Source organism: Bombina bombina, chromosome 6, assembly GCF_027579735.1.
Source record: "Bombina bombina isolate aBomBom1 chromosome 6, aBomBom1.pri, whole genome shotgun sequence".
NCBI classification, from domain to species: domain Eukaryota; kingdom Metazoa; phylum Chordata; class Amphibia; order Anura; family Bombinatoridae; genus Bombina; species Bombina bombina.
The window spans coordinates 526182659-526207911 of NC_069504.1; the positions used below are offsets into that span (position 1 = coordinate 526182659).

Genomic DNA, 25253 nt, shown 5'->3' on the forward strand with positions numbered 1-25253 from the left:
TGTCAGTCACTCACATGCAGCACCACCTGTGGAACGTGACCGGAGATGAACAGGGCACACTGCGCAGGCTAAGTGGGGGGAGCGGAGGAGCAAATAGTCACAACACTAGTGACTGCGCATGCGCAGGACTCAGGAGGAAGACGACGTGACGTCACCTAAAGAGAGAGAGCGGGAGCGGCCGAGAGCGGGACGACGTGCGACGGTGCGACACAGGCTGGCAGGCAGGGCAGCAAGCGCCAAGACAGTGAACGACGAACCGAACGACCGTGAAGTAAGGCAGGTAAGTCACAGTTAAACTGCGGTTGCCCCCTGTATTCTGTGATTTATCTCCTCAAAACATCAGCTTATTGTGTTGTCCTTTAGTTACGCTGAATGAAGTGCAAGTGTGTTTGTTTCTCTGTTTCATGCTATCAGAAATTATCTGTTTATTTAACTGGTTAAAAAACCTTTCTATTATTGATTTTACAGATGTGTTACATATGATCAATATGCACTTGTTGGATATCTATGAGCTATGGTGATCACACAGGACCCAATTTGTACAGTTTAATTTTTTAATTCATAGTGTGGTTTAGCTGATCTGTAATGTGATTAGGAGAACAGATCTCAAATAGTGTGTCATACTCCCTCACAGTGTCATTTAACAGCACTGATCTTGGGTTAATACATTAAACACCCTATTAAGATTCAAAGGGGCAGCATGTGAGCATGACATTTGCGTACAGCGGGTGTGCCGAGTTTAGATTCATTCCTACACAAGGAGTTTATGAGGGGTTTACATATGCTGGTGACTGGTGTTGTGTCTGCTCTTCTTGCTTTCCTGTACTAAGGCAGCAGGTGACCCTCAGCAGGGAGTTGATAACATCATCATGAGGAAGCTGGATTTTAGCGCGCTCATTTCTCTTCATATGTGTCTTCCTGACAGGGAATCACAGACAGATCCCTGCTGTTGCCTGCATTGTCCTCTCCATCTCTGTCACACTGTGTCTCACTACTATTTCAAGCACTCGCTTTATCTCTGTCACCATCTGTCCCACTTCACCTTCTCCTTAGTCTTTGTGTCTGTCTCAGTGAGGTGAAACATGGAATAAAACTCTAAAAGGATTTATACCTGTTGACAACATGGGGCCTGAATGCCTCAGTCTTGAAATCAGACACCTAAATCATCCACAAAGGACAGGCTCTTTCATACTGTCAGTATCAAACACAGACAGGAGAGGGGCTCCCCCAGTCTGTCAGTATCAAACACAGACAGGAGAGGGGCTCCCCCAGTCTGTCAGTGTCACTCACACACAAGACAGGGGCTCCCTCAGTCTGTCAGTGTCACTCGCACACAGGAGAGGGGCTCCCTCAGTCTGTCAGTGTCACACACACAGGAGAGGGGCTCCCTCAGTCTGTCAGTGTCACACACACACAGGAGAGGGGCTCCCTCAGTCTGTCAGTGTCACACCTGAAAGCAGCACAGATTAATCTGGAAGAAGTCAAAGACTGGGCAACATTAGAAGTTTTGACATTTATAGCTAAATGGGACTTCATAGAATCTCTTCCAACCCTGTCACTGAGCCTAAAATTATTTCTGACAATCTGTGTGTCTGTGGCTTCATGTGAGAGGAGCTTTTCAAAGCTTAAACTTATTAAGAATTATCTGCGATCTACAATGGGACAGTCAAGGCTTTCTGATCTTTCGATATTATCCATTGAAAGTGAGTTAGCGAAAGACATTGATTTCCATGAAGTGATTAACAATTTCGCTGCTTTGAAGGCCAGGAAAGCAAAGTTCTGATTTAGTTGAGCTGTTCGCTAAATACTTGTGTATTTGTTCCTGTTTTATGTTATTTAATTTATTTCAGAAAAGTTTATTGTTACAAATGGGAGTGTATTTGTTCCTGTTTTATTTTTGTGTTATTTAATTTATTTCAGAAAAGTTTAATTTTACAAATTGAAGTGTATTTGTTCCTGTTTTATTTTTGTGTTATTTAATTTATTTCAGTAAAGTTTAATTTTACAGTTACACATGGCATGGGAGTGTATTTGTTCCTGTTTTATTTTTGTGTTATTTAATTTATTTCAGTAAAGTTTAATGTTACAGTTAGACATGGCATGGGATTGTATTTGTTCCTGTTTTATTTTGTGTTATTTAATTTATTTCAGTAAAGTTTACATTTTGAAAAAACATTTATCTTTCTAATTAATTTTTTTCATGTATTATTTGAAGGTGTATGTCACTACTATTGCTATTACATTCAGTGTTATATGGGAGTTACGATTTAGGAGTAACATTAGAAAAAAAAATAAATAAGTGTGGGGTTGGGGGGGGGGGGGTGACACCATGAGATACCGCCCCGGGTGACACCAACCCTAGTGACGCCACTGCTGGTAGGGAGTTTGCATTGATGCCCCTATCACTCACTGCTTTTGTTTTTAATGTGATTCTAAATAAACAATTTTTAACTTAAGCATAGTGAAAGAACCTCTTATAGTTTTTGCTTATTGGAATATCGCACCTGTGTGTGCTGTGAATCCTGTACACGATCCGATTTGCCCTTGGAGCCATGAGAGGGTGAGCTGATACACCCTGTAGTGTTTGTAAATCCAGGTGGTTTAGAAATATATCTGACACAGTGTCCATTTATACAGCAACTAACCACACACTTTATTTCCTGGTTCCTCACTCCAACCACACTGTCCCCGCCCCTGCTTCTTTGCAACAATTATATACATTTACAAGTCAGAGCACAAACTAGGAAGAAAGCATTATATATTATAATATCACAACAGACACCATATCTCTCCCTTACTTTAGATTAGAAACATAACAATTAAACTAAACATAAATATAACTATATATATATATAATGCTTAATATCTAGAAATAAGAACAACTACATTTCACATAAAAGAGTTGCATGATGACATAATACATTACATGAAAACACATTTTTCATAGTTTTTAAGGTATTCAGGAGGTCTTCTGTTTTCTCTGAGAGGGTATTTTCGATTAGTATCTAAGGACTGATCATATGCTATGTTTTCTTCCCCCTCACTGCTCTCTGAGTTATCCATATTATCATCATGTTCTTGAAATAATTTGGGTATATCAGAATCATCATCTTCTGCATCAGATACTTCAGTGTCCTGTTCTTTGTGTAGTTTCTTGAAGAAAGAAGAATTCCGAGTAATTGTATGTCCATTTCTTACTGCAGTGATCATTGATCCTTGAATTCTTGTAACTGTATATGGGATGACATCATATAAAGTATCCAACTTGTGTCGTCTATCTTGCCTGCACAGGACTCTGTCTCCAACAGCAAAAAGAGCAGATTTGGTATGATAATATTTATCCGCATAAGCTTTCATCTTGGCTTTGGCATGACTGTCTTTTTGTATTAAGTCCTTGTTGAGTGTCTCTGTTAGCGAATCATTTATATCCGGAATTTTGATCCGAAGTTTGCGATTGAATAACAGCTCTGCAGGTGATTTGCCAGTAGTACAATGGGGAGTTGATCGATAGTCTCTCAGAAAAGAGTATAAATTTTGTTTCCATGGTCTACCTTGCGCTGTAGTTGCCCTTAGAAATCTCCCCATAGAACGCATGAATCTTTCAGCTTCTGCATTAGCTTGTGGCCACAAAGGAGTAATGCGCCTATGTTTAAATCCAAGATATGAAGCAAATTTATTAAACTGAGTACTGTTAAATGGGGGACCGTTATCTGTTTTAACAATTTTAGGAATTCCCAATAAAGAGAAAACTTTGTCTAAAACCAGAATAACAGTGACTGAAGATGTTGAGCTGATAACTTCTATTACCGGGTATGTTGAATATTTGTCTATAACCACCATCAAATATTCTCTAGTAGGTAATGGACCATAAAAATCTATACTCACATTACACCATGGTGCTTCAGGCAATGCAGACATTTATAAAGGTTCTTTGTGAGCTCCTGGAGTTGTGGCTTGACACACCATACAATTTCTCACCAACTTTTCTGCTTATTGATGGAAACCACACTTTTTCTCGCAATAAACTTTTCATTTTAACTATTCCTTGGTGACCTTCATGTGGTAAGGATAATACTTGCTGTTGTAAACATGTCGGAACAACTAGTCGATTACCTCGCAAGATAATACTGTTGTCATTATTCACTGAGAGTTCTTTGCTAAATCTTGCAAATGACTTCAACTCTTTTCCATGTATTTTGTCAGAATCAGCTGTGTACCATTTTCCATTCCGAACTAATACAGCAAGTTTTTGCAGTATAGGATCAGCTAATGTTGCTTGTTGTATTTCTTCTAAACTCAATGCTTTAGGTATAGCATGATTAGTAACAAAATTGATATATTCCTCTGCATCCATGGAACTTGGTGAACTTGTGAATGAATCTGTTGATATAGGATGTCGAGACATATAGTCTGCTGGGTTCTCTTTTCCAGATTTGTAAACCACAGTAAAATTATATGGTTGTAGTCTTAAACCCCATCTTTCTATTCTAGCGGGCGGTTTGGATTTTGGATTATTCCAGATCAACTGTAAAGGCTTATGATCTGTGATCAGTGTGAATGGACAACCATATAAATATAAATGAAAGTATTCACAACTCCAAACTATTGCCAGAGCTTCACGTTCTGTTTGAGAATAACGTTTTTCCACATCATTTAAAGAACGGCTACCATAAGCAATTATATACTGCTTGCCTTTGTCTCTGCACCAGAATAGCACCTAAACCAACAGGGCTAGCATCTACTAAAAGAATAGTTTGCCGTTGAGGGTTAAAATAGGACATTGTCTTGTCACTGGTCAAACTCTGTTTCAGTTGTTGAAAAGCTTGTTGTTCAGTTTCAGTCCAACGCCATGGCACACTTTTCTTTGTTAACTCTCTTAAAGGTGTGGCAATAGTAGAGAAATTAGGGATAAATCGAGAACAGTAGTTTACCATCCCTAGGAAACTTCTGACTTCACTGGCGTCTATTGGAGGATTTGCATTCTGAATTGCTTCCACTTTCTTTGGGTCTGCTGATATGCCTTCAGCTGAAAAGACAAATCCATAAAATTCTAGTTTAGTTTTGTTAAATTCACACTTACTACAATTTAAGGTAAGTCCTTTCTCATGAAGTCGCTCAAAAACTGCTGTGAGATTTTTATCATGGTCTTCTTGAGTAGCTCCAAACACAATGATATCATCGCTGAAGTTTTTAACTCCTGGAATTCCAGATAATGTTTGCTGTATTGCATTTTGAAATACTTCAGCAGCAGAAGAAACACCAAAACTTAGGCGCTTGTATCTCCACAATCCTGTGTGTGTTGAGAATGTAGTTATATATCTGCTTGTTGGATCCAATTCCAGTTGATGATAGCCTGATTTTAAATCAAGTTTGGAGAAAACTTTTGCCTGGTTGAGATCATGAATTATATCATCTAATGTTGGAGTAACGTGGCGCTCCCTGATAATGGCAGTGTTGGCTTGCCTCATGTCTATGCAAATTCTTACACTATTTGGGTCTTTGGGTTTTGGCATTGATACTATTGGGGAGACCCATGGAGTTGGCCCCTGCACTCTTTCGATGATTCCTTGTGTTTCAAGGTTCCTGAGTTCAGCATCAACCTTGTGCCTTAGATGAAATGGAATTCTTCTATGTGGTTGTATTACAGGTTTTATATGTGGATTAATATGCAGCTGTACTTGAAAATCTTTCAATTTACCAATGCCATTAAACAAATGGGAATGCTGCTGTACTAACCGATCTGCTACAGATCCTGTGTCCTTTCTATTTGAAATTGCATTCATAAGCTTTATAAGTCCCAAACTGGATGAAGTTTCAAAACTCAGAAGAGAAGAATTTTGACCCTTTACAACATAAAACATAGTTGCTGTTTTGTTGTGTTTAAATGCACATGTGGCTGTAAATTTACCAATGACATTAAGGGGTTTAGTTGATCCATATGCATATATATTTATTTTACTCTGTAATAACTTTAGTTGTGGTTTAAATTGACAGCAGATCCTGAATCAATCAATGCAGTGATTTTAGTGTCATTAATGAGTACATCAACTTGTGGCTGAGTTAGGTTACACATGTTGTTTACTACAAATACATATTTGTCATCATTGTTTGAATATTGTCCTTTTTGATCAGGAGATCTGACTAGATTTACTTTCCACTGTTCTGATGTATGTGGCTCAGTATGTGATTGAGGTATTTGATACAGTTTTGTTCTACATTGCTTTGCAAAGTGATTACATTTTCCACATGCCCTGCATTGCTTATTCCTTGCAGGACAAGTCCCATTATGTGGATAGAAACCCCCACAGTTCCTGCATAACACACAGGAGGTCTGGTTCTTTCTTGTGTGCTGTACTGTTGAACTGTCTTTTTGCACTCTATTTGTAATAAACTGATCTTCAGTAGATCTATTTTCTATGCTTGCAGCTTGCCTGTCAGCAATTTCTAATGTTCTGCCATAATCAAGCAAATCTTTTAAAGATAGTTCAGATTGTCTCAGTGCATATTTCCTAAGTTTTGAAGAAGTGCAGCTTTGTATTATCTGTGCTTTAATCTCATTTTCAACATTAGAAAACTCACAATTCTTTGCTAGTAAACGTAACCTGGTTTGAAATGCATCTAAAGGTTCATCACCCTGTTGTGTTGCCTGTCTGAATGTGTATATTTCATACTGAGTGTTCTTTTTAGGGAGAAAATATGTTGTCAGTTTATCTTTAACATCATTGTATGAGTCAGTGGTTGCAGACAAGGTATCATAAATGTCATACACTTTTTCTCCAGCTAAATGAAGCAGTAAAGCCTTCTTTCTGTTTGCATCAGTAACATCCAAAGCAATAAGATAATTTTCAAATCTCTGTATCCATTTTAGCCATCTTGGGCCTACTGAGCTAAGTTATGCATCAGAGTCAAACACAGGGAAGTTGTATTCATTACATGCAGCCATTCTTGTGTGTATTGCTGCAGGTTACTCACTGTTTGCTGAGACAAAGCAATAGGGTTCAAACATAATCCTCGTCGCCAAAATGTAGTGTTTGTAAATCCAGGTGGTTTAGAAATATATCTGACACAGAGTCCATTTATACAGCAACTAACCACACAAAACTGGCCAAAAAAAAATAAGAATAAAAATAAAAATACACATAGAGATAACATCCCAACTACAAAGAATAGAAGACAACAAGGGATAATTGGAAATAGTCCCTCTGGGAACCAGGATATTAGATCCCATTGTTTCATGAGAATAGAGAAATTTGTTGTCATTAATAGTAAGAGGGGTGGTAATGGACACACCCCCAGACAAATAATTAGGGCGAGAATACATATCCGGCGTCGCCCACAAAAGCCGGCGATGCCGGTGTCTAGTCCGCTTTTGCTATCACATATATGGCGACGCATATAAATGTGGCGCAAATATTTCACCCTTTGGCCGTTGATTTTAACCAATTTTAGTAGTGGTTAACATTAGATGTTAGATCTTTATATACATGCATTCCACATGAAACAGGTATTAATAGTTTGTCAAACATGTATCCGTGGCTCATAGAGATTTCTTACTGAAATCAGTCAGCTTCATTTTGAGGAAGAATTACTTCTTATTTGAAAGGGAGTTTTATTTGCACGTTGGGGGCACAGCAATGGGCACACGCTTTGCCCCGAACTATGCAAATTTGTACATGGGAGAACCAGTATATCTGGAATAATAATCCTTTTAAAGAAAATATTGTAGTTTGGAAATGCTTCATAGATGACATAATAGTCATCTGGAATGGAGATGAAAATGGAATTTTGGAATTTTTTTGATTATGTGAATAACAATCTGAAATTTACAAACAATTTGAATAAAGAAAAAATTGAATTCTTGGACATCATCCTATCAAATGATGAGGATAGAATAATCACTTCTTTATATAGAAAGGAGACTGACTCGAACAGTTACCTCCATGCCTCTAGTGGACATCAAAGGAAATGGATCAAGAATATACCATAGGGCTAGTTCCAGAGGATTAGAAAAATCTGAGGTTAGATACTTTTTAAATGGAATCAGGGAATATAAAAACTAAATTCAGTGCTAAGGGCTACTCGGCAAAAATAAAGACAATTCAAAAACAGAATCAATGATTTGGAAAAATGCTGTGTGCTTTGGGTCATTGTCATGTTGGAAGGTAAATCTTCTTCCCATTGACAACTTTCTGGGAGAGGGCAGCAGATTTTCCTCAATAATTTGATTGTATTTTGCCCTATCTATTATTCCTTCTATCCTGACAAGTGTGCCAGTGCCTGCTACAGAGAAACACCCCCATAATAGGATATTACCACCTCCATGCTTTACTGTAAGTATGGTGTTATTTGGATGGTGAGCTGTATTGGATTTCCTCCAGACATATCGTTTGGTGTTGAGGCCAAATAATTAAATTTTAGTCTCATCTGACCATAACACCTTTTTCCATGTGGCCTCAGAATCTCCTAGGTGTGTTATGTCAAAGGTCAGCCGTGACTAAATGTGACCTTTCTTGAGGAGTGGCTTTTTTCTTGCAACCCTCCCACACATCCCACATTTGTGGAAAATTTGTGATATTTGTCAGATGCACACAATGACCACTTTGTCATAAATTCCTGCAACTGCTTCACAGTTGCTGTGGGCCTCTTGGTAACCTCTCTGACCAGTTTCATCCTGACTCTTTCATCCAGTTTGGAGCGACGTCCTGATCCAGAGAGAGTCTGTGTTGGGCCAAATACCTTCCACTTCTTAATAAAAGACTTCACTGTGCTTCTAGGCATTGATAAAGCCTTTGATATTTTCTTGTATCCATCCCCTGACTTGTGCCTGTCCGCAACATTATCCCAGAGATCTTTTGACAGTGCCTTGCCACCCATAGTTGATTTCTCATTTTGAAAAGATAAGAACAGGAGCACCAGGCAGGTCCTTCATAAAACGCAACTTTTATTCAGTGCATAACAGCTTGGTTAAAAAATTATTCAAAACTTGAACAACATATGCAAATACATCTTTTGCCAATTAGGAGTGTAGTGTAGACCCAGCTAATGCGTTTCGGCATTAGCCGTAATCATAGCTTAGTGTATCTGCTTCACCTTAACCTTTTAAAATTCCCATCTCCTTCTGATAGGTTGAATAAAATTCTGGGCTCCTATTCCAATTGCCTGATGTATGTCACTCCTTCTTACTATCCACTAGAAACAGTCAGAGTTATTTTACCTTGGTACATTCTTATGGCTAAACATTAATGTTGCTTTTACAATATTAGTGTAACTGCTTTGCTGCTCCCAATTCATTCTATATGTATGGCTGCCCGTTTGTATGAACAATCTCGTCTGAGTGTATACATATATATTTAGCTTTAATCCATATCCGTAAATACTAAGGATGTGACCAAATTCTTAATGCTATTTAGCTATGGAATATTGGGAGCTATAGAATCATCATAGGGGATGTAACATAATTTATTTCTTTCATAGTGGCAAGAGTCCATGAGCTAGTGACATATGGGATATACATTCCTACCAGGAGGGGGCAAAGTTTCCCAAACCTCAAAATGCCTATAAATACACCTCCCACCTCACTCATACCTCAGTTTAATGTATACCCAAGTAGTGAGGTGTAAAAAAAGGAGTAAAAAGCATACAAAAAGAGGAACTGGAAAAATAATGTGCTTTATACAAAAAAATAGGGTGGGTCTCATGGACTCTTGCCACTATGAAAGAAATGAATTTATCAGGTAAGTTTTTACATAAATTATGTTTTCTTTCATGTAAGTGGCAAGAGTCCATGAGCTAGTGACGTATGGGATATAATACCCAAGATGTGGAAGTCCACGAGTCACTATAGTGGGAGGGATAAAATAAAAACAGCTATATCCGCTGAAAAATTAAATCCCAAAAAATTATTGTTTTCTTAAAAATTTTAAAAATCTCAAATTAAAGGCACTAGAATCAAACTGAGACAGCAGCCCGAAGAACCTTTCTACCCAAGGCTGCTTCTGAAGAAGCAAACACATCAAAATGGTAAAATTTAGTAAATGTATGCAAAGAAGACCAAGTTGCTGCTTTGCAAATTTGATCAACTGAAGCTTCATTCTTAAAAGCCCAAGAAGTGGCAACTGATCTAGTAGAATGAGCTGTAATTTGCTGAGGCGGAGAGTGCCCTGCCTCCAAATAAGCTTTGTGAAGAGGCTTCCTGATCTTTCCTGGAACCAGAAAAAATAACAAATAGACTAGAAGTCTTTCTGAAATCTTTAGTAGCTTCAACATAATATTTCAAAGCTCTTACCACATCCAAAGAAAGTAAAGACCTTTCAAGAGTATTCTTAGGATTAGGACACAAAGAAGGAACAACAATTTCCCTATTAATGTTGTTAGAATTCACAACTTTAGGCAAAAATTTAAACGAAGTCCGCAAAACAGCTCTATCTTGATGGAAAATCAGATAAGGAGACTCACAAGAGAGAGCAAACAATTCAGAAACTATTCTAGCAGAAGAGATAGCCAAAAGAAATACCACTTTCCAAGAAAGTAATTTAATATTCAGAGAATGCATATGCTCAAAAAGAGGAGCCTGTACAATCTTCAATACCAAATTGAGACTCCAAAGAGGAAAAATAGATTTAATAACAGGTTTGATACGAATCAAAACCTGAATAAAACAGTGAATATCAGAAAGCTTAGCAATATTTCTATGAAATAAGACAGAAAGAGCAGAGATTTGTCTTTTCAAAGTATTTGCAGACAACCCTTTATCCAAACCACCCTGAAGAAACTGTAAAATCCTTGGAATTCTGAAAGAATGCCAAGAATAATCATGAGTGGAACACCATGAAATATAGGTTTTCCAAACCCGATGATAAATCTTCCTTGAAACAGACTTACGAGCCTGTATCATAGTGCTAATCACTGAGTCAGAGAAACCTCTATGACTAAGCACTTAGCGTTCAATTTCCATACCTTCAAATTTAGAGATTTGAGATCCTGATGGAAAAACGGCCCTTGAGACAGAAGGTCTGGCCTTAAAAGAAGTGGCCAAGGCTGGCAACTGGACATCCGGACAAGATCCGCATACCAAAACATGTGAGGCCATGCTGGTGCTATCAAAAACACATAAGATTGTTCCATTATAATCTTGGAGATCACCCTTGGAAGAAGAACCAGAGGCGGAAAAATGTAAGCAGGTGGGTAAAACCTAAAGCATCCACCATCTCGGCCTGAGGATCCTTGGACCTGGAAAGGTATATGGGAAGCTTGCTTAGACGAGAAGCCATCAGATCTATTTCTGGAAGACCTCACATCTGTACAAGATGAAAAAACACATCTGGATGGAGAGACCACTCCCCCGGATGTAAAGACTGATGGCTAAGATAATCTGCTTCCCAATTGTCTACACCTGGGATATGAATCGCAGAAATTTGGAGTTGGATTCCGCCCAAGAAAGTATCCGATATACTTCTTTCATTGCTGAAGGACTGCAAGTCCCTCCTTGATGATTGACATATGCCACTGTTGTGATATTGTCTGTATGAAAACGAATGTAAAGTTTTCTCTTCAATAGAGGCCAAGCCTGAAAAGCTCTGAAAATAGCACGGAGTTCTAAAATATTGAGTGGTAACCTTGCCTCTTGAGGATTCCAAACCTCTTGTGCTGTCAGAGACCCAGAGACAGCTCCCCAACCTGTAAGACTTGCATCTGTTGAGATCACAGTCCAGGAAGGATGAACAAAGGAGACCCCTTGAACAATAAGGTGCTGGTTTAACCACCAAGTCAGAGAGAGTTGAGTGTTGGGATTTAAATATATCAACTGTGATATCTGAGTATAATCCCTACACCATTGGTGCAACATGCAAAGCTGTAGAGGCCTCATATGAAAACGAGCAAAGGGGATTGCGTCCGATGCTGCAGTCATGAGACCTAAAACTTCCATGCACATAGCCACTGAAGGGAATGATAGAGACTGAAGGTTTAGACAAGCTAAAACCAACTGCATTCATCTCTTGTCTATTAGAGAAAGAGTCATGGACACTAAATCTATCTGGAAACCTAAAAAGGTGACCCTTGTCTGAGGAATCAAGAAACTCTTTTGTAAATTGATCCTCCAAACATGTCTTTGAAGAAACCACACTAGTTGTTTCATGTGAGATTCTGCTAAATGAAAAGATTGAGCTAGTACCAAGATATCATCCAAATAAGGAAACACCGCAATACCCTACTCTCTGATTACAGATAGAAGGGCACCGAGAACCTTCAAGAAGATTCTTGGAGCTGTCGCTAAGCCAAATGAAAGAGCAACAAATTGGTAATGCTTGTCTAGAAAAGAAAATCTCAGAAAATGATAGTGGTCTGGATGAATCGGAATGTGAAGATAAGCATCCTGTAAGTCTATTGTGGGCATGAAATGACCTTGCTGAACAAAAGGCAGAATAGTCCTTATAGTCACCATCTTGAAAGTTGGGACTCTTACAAAACGATTTAAAATTTTTAGATCCAGAATTGGTCTGAACGAATCTTCTTTCTTTGGAACAATGAACAGATTTGAATAAAAACCCAAACCCTGTTCCTGCTGAGGAACTGGGACAATCACCCCTGAAAGCGCTAGGTCTGAAACACACTTCCGAAAAGCCTGAGCCTTCACAGGGTTTGTTGGAACATGCAAAAGAAAGAATCTTCCCATGGGAGGTCTTATTCTGAAACCTATTCGATACACTTGAGAAACAATATCCTGAATCCACTGATTTTGAACAGAATCTGTAGAAATGTCTTGAAATAATTTAAATCTGCACCCCACCAATTGAACTGGTTTTGAGGGCCGCACCTTCATGCAGTCTTAGGGGCTGGATTTGGTTCTTATAAGGCTTGGATTTATTCCAATTCGGAGATGGTCTCCAATTAGAGGCAGAGGCCTCTCTATTCTGACGAAAGGAATGAAAAGGATTGGGAGCTTTAACGTTACCCTTAAATTTCTTATCTTGGGGCAGAAAAAATCCCTTTCCCCCAGTGATAGTGGAGAAAATAGAATCCAATTGAAAACCAAATAAATTATTACCCTGAAACGATAGAGATAGTAATCTAGATTTAGACACCATGTCAGCATTCCAAGATTTAAGCCACAAAGCTCTTCTAGTTAGAATAACTAAAGACATAAATGTATAATATAGCATCACAAATAAAATGATTAGCATGTTGAAGTAAAAGAAGAATTCTAGACAGTTCAGGATCTGATAACTGCTGTGCTAAGCTGTCCAAATAAAAAGTTGAAGCAGCAGCAACATCAGTCATATAAATAGCAGGTCTAAGAATATTGCCAGTATGTAAATATGCTCTTCTAAGATAAGATTCAATCTTCCTATCTAAAGGATCCTAAAGGATCCTTAAAGGAAGTACTATCTTCCATAGGAATAGTAGTACATTTGGCTAGAGTGGAAATAGCCCCATAAACCTTAGAGACTTTTTCCCAAAACTCTAAATTGGCCACAGGTAAAGGATACAGCTTCTTAAATCTAGAAGAAGGGTTAAAAGAAGTACCAGGCTTAGACCATTCTTTAGTAATCATATTAGAGATAGCATCTGGAATAAGAAAAACTTCAGGAGTAACCTCAGAAGTTTTAAAAACAGAATTCAAAATGGTTATTAGTTTTGTTATCAAGAGGACTAGACTGGTCAATTCCCAAAGTAAACAATACTTCCTGTAATAAAGAATGAATATATTCAATCTGAAAAAGTAAAGAAGATTTGTTAATTTCAGTCTCTGATGCAGGATCCTCTGAGCCAGAGAGATCCTCATCAGCAGAGGATACTTCAGTATGCTGTTGGTCAATACAAATTTCATCAGATTTATGAGAAGTTTGGAAAGACCTTTTACATTTATTTGAAGGCGAAATAGCAGTCATAGCCTTCTCTATGGCTGCAGCAATGTAATTTTTCATATCTGCAGGAATATCATGTACATTAGACTGTGAAGGAATAACATTAGATGTATTTGTACTTATAGAAACATTATCAGCATGTAATAATTTGTCATAACAAGTGCCACATATTTGAGCTGAATAATTAAGATCAGCTAATTTACAACAAACACACTTAGCTTTGGTAGAATTGTGTTCAGGTAGCTTAGTTCCTACAGTAACATCAGAGGCAGGATCAGTTTGAGACATCTTGTAAAATGTAAAAAAAAAAAGAAAAAAGAACATTTAAACAAAATATCCAATTTCCTCAAAATAGCAGTTTCAGGAATGGGAAAAAAAAGCTTATGATAAAATTCTTATACAAAAGTAAAATCAAAAGCAAACATCATAGCCCTCTAAAACAAAGCGAGCAAAAGAGGGAGAGACTTCATATAACAAATTTTGTCGCCAAGAATGACGCAAACAAAGATGACGCAAATGCAGAGGTAAAAACCTTTGGCTCCAAAGCTAACACAATGAAATGACGCAATTCGCGTCATAACAGAAAAAAAAATTGCGTCAACAAAGACGCAAGAAATGACGCGACTAGCGTCACGACAGGTGCAACTTTGCGCCAAAAAATGTTGTGCCAAAAATGACACAATAAAAAGTTGCATTTTGCGTCATTGTGAGCCTAGTTTGCCCACGAAAATTTTGAAAAACAGACTCCAAGTTACAACTAACCGAAAACCCCAGGTAAGAAAAAAATACCTAAATTTTCCCACAAACATAATCTCCATGCTGAGACTGCAAAGGGAAATATACACAGACCTGACTCATGGCAAATATATGCAATATACAGTATATTAAAAACCTTATAATATAAAGTGCCAAACATAGCTGAGAGTGTCTTAAAAAATTATATATACTTACCTGAAGACACCCATCCACTTATAGCAGACAGCCAAACCAGTACTGAAACGTATCAGTAGAGGTAATGGTAGAGGAGTATAATGTCGATCTGTAAAGGGAGGCAGCAGATTAATCCCTGCGACCGATTTACATAGAGCCCTAGAATAGATTTCCCATAGGCGAAAACATGAAATCATCAGGCAATACTCCCTTCACATCCCTCAGACAAACACTGTACTTTGAGAGGAATTGGGCTTCAAAATGCTTAGAAGCGACTTCCATAGAAGAAATCAAGCACATCTTGCTTCACCACCTCCAAAGGAGGCAAAGTTTGTAAAACTGAGGAATGAGTGAGGTGGGAGATGTATTTATAGGCATTTTGAGGTTTGGGACACTTTGCCCCTTCCTTGTAGGAATGTATATCCCATACATCACTAGCTCATGGACTCTTGCCACTTACATGAAATAAATATATATATTTCTATACACCTTTGGTGGTGCAAACTATCCTAATAAACTTTGTATATAAGTATGTGTATTAATTGTTATTCTTTGTCATATCTCTTTCATTAAAGGTAATATGTCGATTTTTGCCTTTCCTAGGTAGAAGGCTGATTTACAGGCCCTATCTATGATAGATAAGATCCCTGTTTATATCTTAGATTTAAATCTTGTTTGAAACCTACGTTGGCATTTGAGAATATAAATAAATATCTATAAATATTAACACCCAATGCAGTAAATGTTGATGCAAAATCTTAGTGCAACATAACAGCGTTACGATAAATCAAACCCAGGGAACCTATTGATACATATTATTAGTTGTTTCTTGGGATTTTAGGCATTGATAAAGCCATTGATATTTTCTTGTATACATCTCCTGACTTGTGTCTGTCCACAACATTATCCCGGAGATCTTTTGACAGTGCCTTGCCACCCATAGTTGATTCTTTGCTTCAGTTGCACTACCAGGGACTGAGGTGCTCCAGGAAAGCTCTTTTCATGCTGAGCTAATCCATATGTCCACAGCTGATCACAGTTGAAGGTCAAATGGCTTTGTGTGTGCCGTTGAGAAGGTGATAAGCTACACCTGATTGAGTTTACAAGTAATTTTAGGAGGGGGTGATCCTTTTTCTAACTCAGTGATTCTGTTTTTGAATTGTCTTTATTTTTGCCTGACATGTTGGTGTTATATCTTTCACTTGGATGTTATAAGTTGCACTGAGTAATTTCAACTGGATAAACAAAAACTGTGTCTGTCTTTATTTCAAGCTGCAAAGCAACAAAATTTGATTATTTTTCAAGGGGGGTGATTCTTTTCAATACCCACTGAATGCACATTTATTATTTTATGTTTAAATTTTTTATGTGTTTTATATATGTACATTGGAATATCAAATACTTTTATCTATGTATATACATATATATATTTTTCGGGATTTCGAATTGCACTTTTTATTGCTATTAAAGTAATTATTATTATTTTTGTGCTATATGTTTTTTTACAATGTGGGTATTATATTTACTGAAGTTAGAATGACCGTAATAGGCAAGATTGATACCATTTGGTTTGTAATTGATGCTGTATTTGTTTCTTATTTGTATCCAATGCATACTGAGATTGATCCACTCAATATAGATGGAAGTGGTTGGTTGTAAATAAACAGCAAGTAAGGTGCGTGTCTATCAAGCCTCTGACGAAGCAGATGAGTTCTGTGAAACGTGTTAAGCCACGCCCACCTTACGTTACGTTGTTGAACACGCTGCACTGTTTCACCATGCTGTTTGTGGTAGATTAGCGTGTTCGGAAATTAGATTGGCACAGCGGTTTATTAGACGGAATACTACTGAAGCCCAGGACTATCAGGAACTGGTAACATACCCAGGAGCCATCGGCTATAACTTCAGCTTGCCTAGTCTAGACATCTTTACCGCTAACTTGTACAGGATGCATATCTTACCTTATACGATTGAGGCCCTATCTTGGGAGTAGCCATTACTCAGGGGAACTGTGTATCTGTTTTTATTATTCACGTCACATTAAACATTCTACACTATGAGGAGTTTTTCTGTGCGCTTGTTCTTTTAGATTCTTCATGTTGTGTCACAGCTCTTAATTGAATTCCTGAGAGTTCATTTCAAACAAGCAGCTGTCTCCCTCTAAGTGTGAAGGAATCGACCGGACAGCATTCCCAGGATAAGACTTTATTCATTTATTTATTTGTTCTATTTATGGTTTAATTACACCTTAGCATGTTGATATATTATATCGTTAGTGGAATATAACACACTGTTGATTTGTCATCGTAATATTTAGAGTGCGCAGCTATTTATAATAATACTTTGTGGTTGTCACAGATTTATTATTATTATATATATATAAAGTTTTTTATAGTTAGAAATGTCGCTATTTTTTTATGAACAGAACACCTCAATAACGGGACTTTTTTCTATTATCTAACAGTGGTGCTGTACCACAGAATACATGAACTAAGGTGCAGGGCTCATTATGTGTTGTTTCTCTGTAAGCACCTGTTTAGATGAAACAAGCTTATTTATATAGCCTCATCTCATTAGTTACAAAGGGATATTAAACACAAATTGTAAGATGCATAACAATGTACCTTTATATCAGAGAAGAATTTTGCAATGAATAATGCAGCTTTATTTTGTCAAATGAGCATATTGTTTCATATTTGTTCTTTCCACTGATTCCACTGTCCAATAATCCTTGCTAACCAATTTACAAACTAATATTTAGATATAGCTAAACTCTGTTTGCACATGTGCAGTTAAGGAAAGAGCCAGATACAAATGGTAGCCTGCCCTCTTCTTTGAAGATGGTATAGCATTGATTCAGCTTAGTTACTCAGTAGTAATTTATTTAGCAGATATTTATATAAAGACATAAATTCCTTTCTAATCTCCATATAATAGCTAAATATCAATATATATTTATGTATACACAATCATATTTACACCTAAACTACCTAATATGCCAACTACTATTACATAGAATTTTTTTCCTATCACGGTTGTTACTGCAAAACTGATAATCCACCTTTAAAAAGCAACAACAAATAACTACAGATAAGGTGAGATAGGAGGGCGTAAACAAAAGCTCAAGAATAATATTAGCTAAAACTATTAACCCAATTCTCCCTGAAAGAAAGTGGAACAAGGACAGATTTCAGATGTATTTTACAGCAAAAGGAAGCAAAATAAATAAAGACTGCAATAATGTTTCACTTTTAATAATGAAACATTTTATGCATTGTTGAAATGTTGAATTTAATGGTCCATTAATCCATTAATTAGTAAATTGATTGCGCTCAGTTAGGAATATCTGGCTTAGAGGGGGTACAGCTGAGGGCAGATTTGCTTATCCTTGATCAACCAACCTTGTTTCTTTTACTTATTTCCCAATTCTTCTGGTCATATTAAATATTTAAGAAGTGTTAGCTGAAATAATATTACATATTGAAACTAAGGTCACAAGGGTAATTTATAAACACAGAATGTTAATATCCCATGGGAAACTACCTGTAATGACCAACATAGTTTACCTTTTAGTTTTGCTATATTTTTTGTTTCCTTTATACTAAAATATTTTGCTTGTTTATAATTAGATGGAAATAAATAGCTGACTTATTCATACTAAAGAAACTACTGTCATTTTACCGAAGTTCACACTCATGTAACCCCAGTTCAAAAATGCACAATTACAAGACTTACAGTAACCTTGCGATGGAAATGGATGTGTAATTTGACATCCTGTTAATTCAGTGCAGGAATTCGCCCTTATTAATTTATTTTCACCTTCATTAGATGTCTGCAAAGAAAGATATAGTTACTTTTCTGCTGCATATTTATTTTTATACATTCTGTACGTGCCCATCACTTATTAACGTGCAGTGGATTTATACCTATTCCATGAAAAAAATGCAAAAACAACCAAACCCAGAATCATATGGGTATTTGATTAACACCTTTCAAATATGCAAGGGTCAACATTTCAATTTTACAAAGCATTTTCTTTAACAGAATAATCATGCTGGTTTTCCTTTTCCCATTACAGTCCAAATATGGACCACTGTTTCTTTTGTGGCAATAAAAAAAACAATAATGTTCACCTTGGTGCGCGTGGGATTTATTTCAATTGCTATCTGTTTTTCCAAGTGTGGCTTGCTTTCTAGTATAAAAGAGAAAAAAAAATGTTTAAAATGATAAATACACACTGCTTGATTGTCATTTTTGAATACTTACTTAATAAAGCTTGTTTGAAAAAAAAAAAAAAAAAGATAAATATAAATAAATTAGAAAAGGGTTACATTTAAAACCAACACTGATTTGCCGTTTGCTAGAGAAAACAATGTATGTTTTATACCTGAGTGTTTAGATAGGTTCCACAGTTTCTGTAAGATGTCTGTATATTTATTATTAATTAAAGCTGGGGCTATCTTTTCTGCAGGATCCTCGCTTCTGTTTATTTTCTGATTAGTTTCATTACAGGTCATTGCCCTATTTACTGATTTATGATTGGCTTCTCTTTCAATTTCTGCTTCAGCCAATTGATTTTGGGCTTCAGCTTCTTTGCTACTGTTTTCATATGTATCAGTACTATTGCCAGTATCATCTATAAATCCAGCATTAACAAAACCATCTCCTTTGCTGGTATTAGCAAAATTATTATAAGGAGGGGTAACAACTTCAGAGGAAGGTGTCACTGTTAAAGAATGTGAGTCACTTTGTGTTATTATGGGGTTTGAATTTTGCATAGACTCTTGTGATTTGGGGTTTTCATCACCAGCAGCAGTTTGTTGGAATTCTGGAAGAGAATCAGCTCTCTGAAACAGAGCACTGTCTATAAAACCTGCATCTGCATATTTTCTCTGTGATTTAGTAGCTTGTGGATTATTAACTTTTTCTAGACTGGAATGAGAAAAAGAAGGACCCCAAAAAAGGTCACTGTTTTTTTTCCAAATAGTTGAACGTCCAAGTCCATCATCAGAGGTATATCTTGAAAGGCTTAAGTCACAGGACATAACACTGTGGCTCCTGCTTGTTGCCAATGCTTTTTCTGCAGTCAGTTTCTTCAGGGTATCATAGGTAAGGCTGGAAAGATCTTGCAGATGTCCAATGTGGTCATCTAAAGAGTGTAATGAGCGTTTGATGATACTGACATGGTCTACAACTTTTCCCAACTCATTGAACATGTGCTCCACTCTAAAAAAAAAAAAAAAAAAAGTTCACAAATTCTAGCTTTTAGATATTTGAAAAGGCTGATATATTGCCTGCATTGTGTACTACACTGTTAGCTTTGCAAGGCCTGTGCCTATCCTCCCTATAAGAAAACGTGGCCACAGATTTTGCTAAGCAATACTCAACTTTTTACATTTCTTTCAATCACTGGATTTCTTTTAACCCTTTAACTGCTGAGCCATTTCGACCCCTGTGCTGAGCTGTTCTGTAGTTTTTAGATGCTGATCATATTTAAGCCCTACTCTAGGCCATTTTTCAGTGAGAAACCCACACATATATCTTGTTTTGTTTTTTCAGACGACCCAGCAGATTAAAACTGTAACATTATTTTATGTATATATCATGTTGTGTAAGAAACCTGCAACAAAAAATGTGAAAAAAATACATTTTGTTAAATTCAAATTTTAATAAACAAAGTTATAAACAATAGTGTGCGTTTTCAAATGGTGGGTCTTCAAGGTTTCTAGGGCTTAAGGGAGCTCATATCAAGTGGTTTGAACACCATTCTCTCAATACAGCTCCCTTAAGCCCTCTTCATCTTCCCAGCACTTCTGGGGCTTGATGACGTCACCACGCACATGCATGGTGACATCACCGGTATCCCTAGATTCCCCGAACAATGCCAAAGACCTAGACCACCGGGGATTAGGTAAAATTTTGGGGGCCCACGATGAGCTACAAAAGTGGGCCCCCCAGCATGACAACACTTGTTCATCATCTGCAGTAAATACATTGTACGAATGAGGACCACATGTCATCATATGCACTTAAGGGGTTAAATATGGACTGTACATAGAAATTAAATCACATCACATTATTTAGATTCCCACCACACCTGTACCTCACAGACAAGTTCTATGTATGCACTTTTCCCAGATTGACCTTATATACACATTCCTCCTTAAAGAGACAGTTAAAATTATACTTAAATAGATTGAATAGAGCATGGAATTTGAAACAATTTTCCAATTTACTTATATTAAATAGGTGCGCTCAGGAGAGTGCGCTTTAGCCATCTGGCAGCAGTGTTTGCAACAAAGTTTATAGCAATGTTATACATAGTTACAAACACACTTCTAAGCTCCTATCGGCCTACCTAGGTTTAGTCTTCAACAAAGGATACCAAGAGAAAAAAAAGCTAATTTGATAATACAAGTAAATTGGAAAGTTGTTTAAAATTACATACTTTATCTAAATCAAGAAAGTTTAAATTTCACTTTACAGTCCCTTTAAATTCCGTGGAAGCTGTGACTAAGTTTTTGCAAAATGCTTCTAGACACATTTGAAATGCACTACGGTAGATTTTAACTTGACATTTATATCTCTTTCAAAGGTAAAACCCAAATAACTTGCTGTGATGTGCTCTTTATGCTTGGGGGCCGATTTATCAAGGACCCAATGGCCCCTGATGCCCCTGTTTCCTCGCAAGCCTTTAGGCTCGCTGGAAACAGCCGTTATGAAGCAGTGTTCTTAAGACCGCTGCTCCTTAACTGGTCCACTGCCTCTGAGGCTGCAGACATCAATCCGCCCGATCCTATATGATCGGGTTGATTGACAACCCCTGCTAGTGGCTGATTGGCCGCGAAACTGCAGGGGGCGGCATTGCACAAGCAGTTCACCAGAACTGCTTGTGCAGTGCTAAATGCCGACAGCATATGCTGTCGGCATTCAGCGATGTCTGGTGGACATGATACGCTACATTATATCATGTCCGCCAGACTTTGATAAATCGACCCTTATGTGCCTAACAGATGTCATAGGACCATATTTTATACATGAATTTTTTGTGCATGAAAATATTTATGCTCCAACATATTCTACAGTTCATTTACCTTTCAGATGTTACCCGGATTCTTTCACTACTCTGAGAGTCATTCCAGTCTTTTTTGTCATTGAAATAAATCTCCAAACAATTCTCTTCAAAGTCATGAAGTCTCTTTAGATCTTCCTCTGTTAAAAATAGTTCTGTAGACAAGAAGGTAGGTGGCAATGCATTAAATACATTTTATTATATTATTCCTGTTATATATTACTAGCACAAAACTGGGTCAATGTGATTCTGAATAGTCAAATTAGAAGTTCTTGCTTTACAGGGTTTAAGTATATATATATATGTATTTATTTTTTTAAACTCATACACACAACAAAAGATGGAATTAACTGGCTGATGCATATTAAGATATTAATATATTCTTCTGAGGTTGTGTTTCTACTTGACAGGGTATGCCGATATTTCTCTCTGAACTGTAAGTGTAAATGGACATAAAAGTCAAAATGATTCAGATGAGAATGACATTTTAAGAATCTTTTAAAATAATTTCTGCTATCAAATTTACTTTGTAGGTATCGTTTGCTGAAGAGCATATCTACATATCCTCAACAGGAGCATTGCACTACTGGGAGCTAGCTGGTGATTGGTGGCAACACAAGTTTGCCTCTTGTTATTGGCTCACCTGATATGTTCATCTAGTTCCCAGCAGTGCACTGCTGCTCAGGAGCGGATTTAATCTATGTGTTTAATCCCTTTGCAGGGGTTTAAACACATACTTATATGCAAAGAATAGTGGAAATAATAACGTAATCTAACAAATTAGATCATTTTCTTTTTGCACTTTTATGTCCCTTTAATTAATTCTCAAGACAGCTTTATGCTATGTGTCCCAATCATTTGTATTCCATTCCAAGTATCTTACATGAACCATCTAACTTTTCTTTAAAGAAACAGTATGCAAATTACTCCTAAATCTACTATCCTCCAATCATAACCAATTGTCCTGTTGTTATTATTTTTGTGAAACATACTTTCAGCCTAATCTTTATTAAATTCCTAAAATACTTGAAAACTTGAATATAACTATTTTCTTAGTTCCTCTTACTTGGTCCCCTTAGTTTGGTCTTCTTATTGTGTATACAGATCCATGAGATGAAGGACATGACATGGCTGAAGACAATTAATGGTGGAGGCAAGACAGGCTTGTTATGGTAAACCATGATGAAATGATAACGCTGGAACTTCCACAAGGTGTTTGACATTGCTTTTCCTTGCATATATACATGACTAAAACAAGCAATAAAGATAACATTTGTTATATTTACATAGCAGAGTCCATATTTGAACATTAACTTTATTGGCAAAAAATATATTTTAACACCTTAACCGCTGAGCCCTCTCCACCCCTGTGCCTTTAATAGCGCTCCACTTGTAATCTGGCCCTAAATTGGAAAATGACTGCCCTATTGTTTGTTGTATTATAATTTCCCAGATACCATTAATATTATAGGGATAGCCATGCACCCCTGGGAATTCAATGTCACATGATGTAATAAGCCAATGATGCTATAGTTTCCAGGGTAGCTAGGATGTAAGAATCCCGTGAATAATGGTAATCAAGTAATATGTAACAGAAGAAGAGCTAGTCAATAGCTTCAATGCTGTATAGCACAATGTATAACGTAATCAGTTCTATGAAGAGGTGATTCATGCACCTACTGCATACCTGGATTAAAATAAAAAACATATTGTAATCAGCATACACAGAACTGCAAAGCTGGTAGCAGCAATTGTTTACTTTTTATCTCAGCTAAGAGTTACAATCCGGGCATTTGACTAAGAAAGCTGTTAATACTTTAAATGGAAGGTCCATTTACTAATATTGCCCCACGGCATTGCATAGACATTTAAAAATTAAGAAGGGTTTAATTCATGAAAAGTTTTAAATTTATATATATTGAAGAATTTTTACCTATTTACCGCTGCGATGATAAGCGCAGCTCTCCCGTTCACCATTTTGTCAAATTGATTGACAGATGACGATTCGTAAAAGAACCAATCCTTGTTTTCCCCCGGGCCGTGACAATTAAGCAAAGGGGCTAAACGCCCCGGGGGGGGGGGGGGAACAAGGATTCGTTATTTTACAAATCGTCATCTGTCAATGATTTTGACAATATGGCGGGCGGGAGAGCTGCGCTTATCGTCGCAGCGGTAAATAGGTAAAAAAATCTTTAATATATATAAATGTAAAACTTTTCATGAATTAAATCCTTCTTAATTTTTAAATGTCTATGCGATGCCGTGGGGCAATATTAGTAACTTGATCTTCACTTTAAAGGGATATGAAACACAATTTTTTTCTTTCATGATTCAGATAGAGCATGCAATTTTATGCAACTTTCTAATTTACTCCTAATATCAAATTTTGTTAGGAGCCGGCCCATTTTTGGTTCAACAGCACCATGGGTAGTGCTTGCCGATTGGTGGCTACATTTAGGTGCGGAGCCTCAAAGGCCTATAGTTATGAAAGTCTGGCGGACCTGATCCGACAGTGCGGATCAGGTCCGCCAGACCTCGCTGAATATGGCGAGCAATACGCTCGCCGTATTCATCATTGCACCAGCAGCTCACAAGAGCTGCTGGTGCAACGCCGCCCCCTGCAGACTCGCGGCCAATAGGAGCTTGATACATATGCCCCAAAGGCTGAATTTGATGGTATATACACCCACAAGAACTAATATTTTGACAAACTAATTCTCCGTTATTTTGAGTATTCATCCGATTTTAATATATTTTTTTGTTTGATAAAGGTTATGTTTTACCACTATTATTTCTGTTCTGCCTTATAAGTCTGGGCAGAGAGTGCTAGACTACATCCTTTCAGTGGAATTTCTTACTTATCCACAACCCAATGATACATATTATATGTTGCTTTGCTTTCAACAGACCCAGCAGATTCAAACTATACTATATAGAACTCTATATCATAATGTGTGAAAAACATCATTTATTCTAACCTGATAAACTCATTTATTTCATGGTGGTGATAGTTCACGAACCATTACTCTTGGAAATTACTCTTCCCTGCCACTAGGATGAGGTAAAGATTCCCAAACCCCAAGAGCTCTATAAAAAAAACCTCCCACCCTACTGGAAACTAATAAGGTAGGAGAAGAATACAAACGGAAAAAAATAGGAGCAGGGAAAAGTGATGCACACAAAAATAAACCAATACCAAAATAACAGGGAAGGACTCGTGGACTCTCACCACAATGAAAGAAATGAATTTATCAGGTAAGCATAAATTGTGTTTTATGTCATACAAGTTGTGAGAGTCCACAATCCATTAATCCTGGGAACTAATAACCAACAGGTAGATTACGAGTTTTGCGTTCATGTTTTAACTCTGAAAAAATGGTAATTTC

General features: G+C 37.1%; 1 protein-coding gene across 1 annotated transcript in view; it reads right to left on the minus strand.

Moving 5' to 3' along the window:
* Positions 1–25253, minus strand: part of LOC128664510 (transient receptor potential cation channel subfamily M member 7-like) — a 288636-nt gene that overhangs the window by 88697 nt on the left and 174686 nt on the right. Inside the window, 5 exon segments of the mRNA XM_053719331.1 lie at positions 18531–18627; positions 18929–18987; positions 19183–20021; positions 21890–22022; positions 22934–23115. Coding sequence (XP_053575306.1) covers positions 18531–18627; positions 18929–18987; positions 19183–20021; positions 21890–22022; positions 22934–23115 — 1310 coding nt within the window.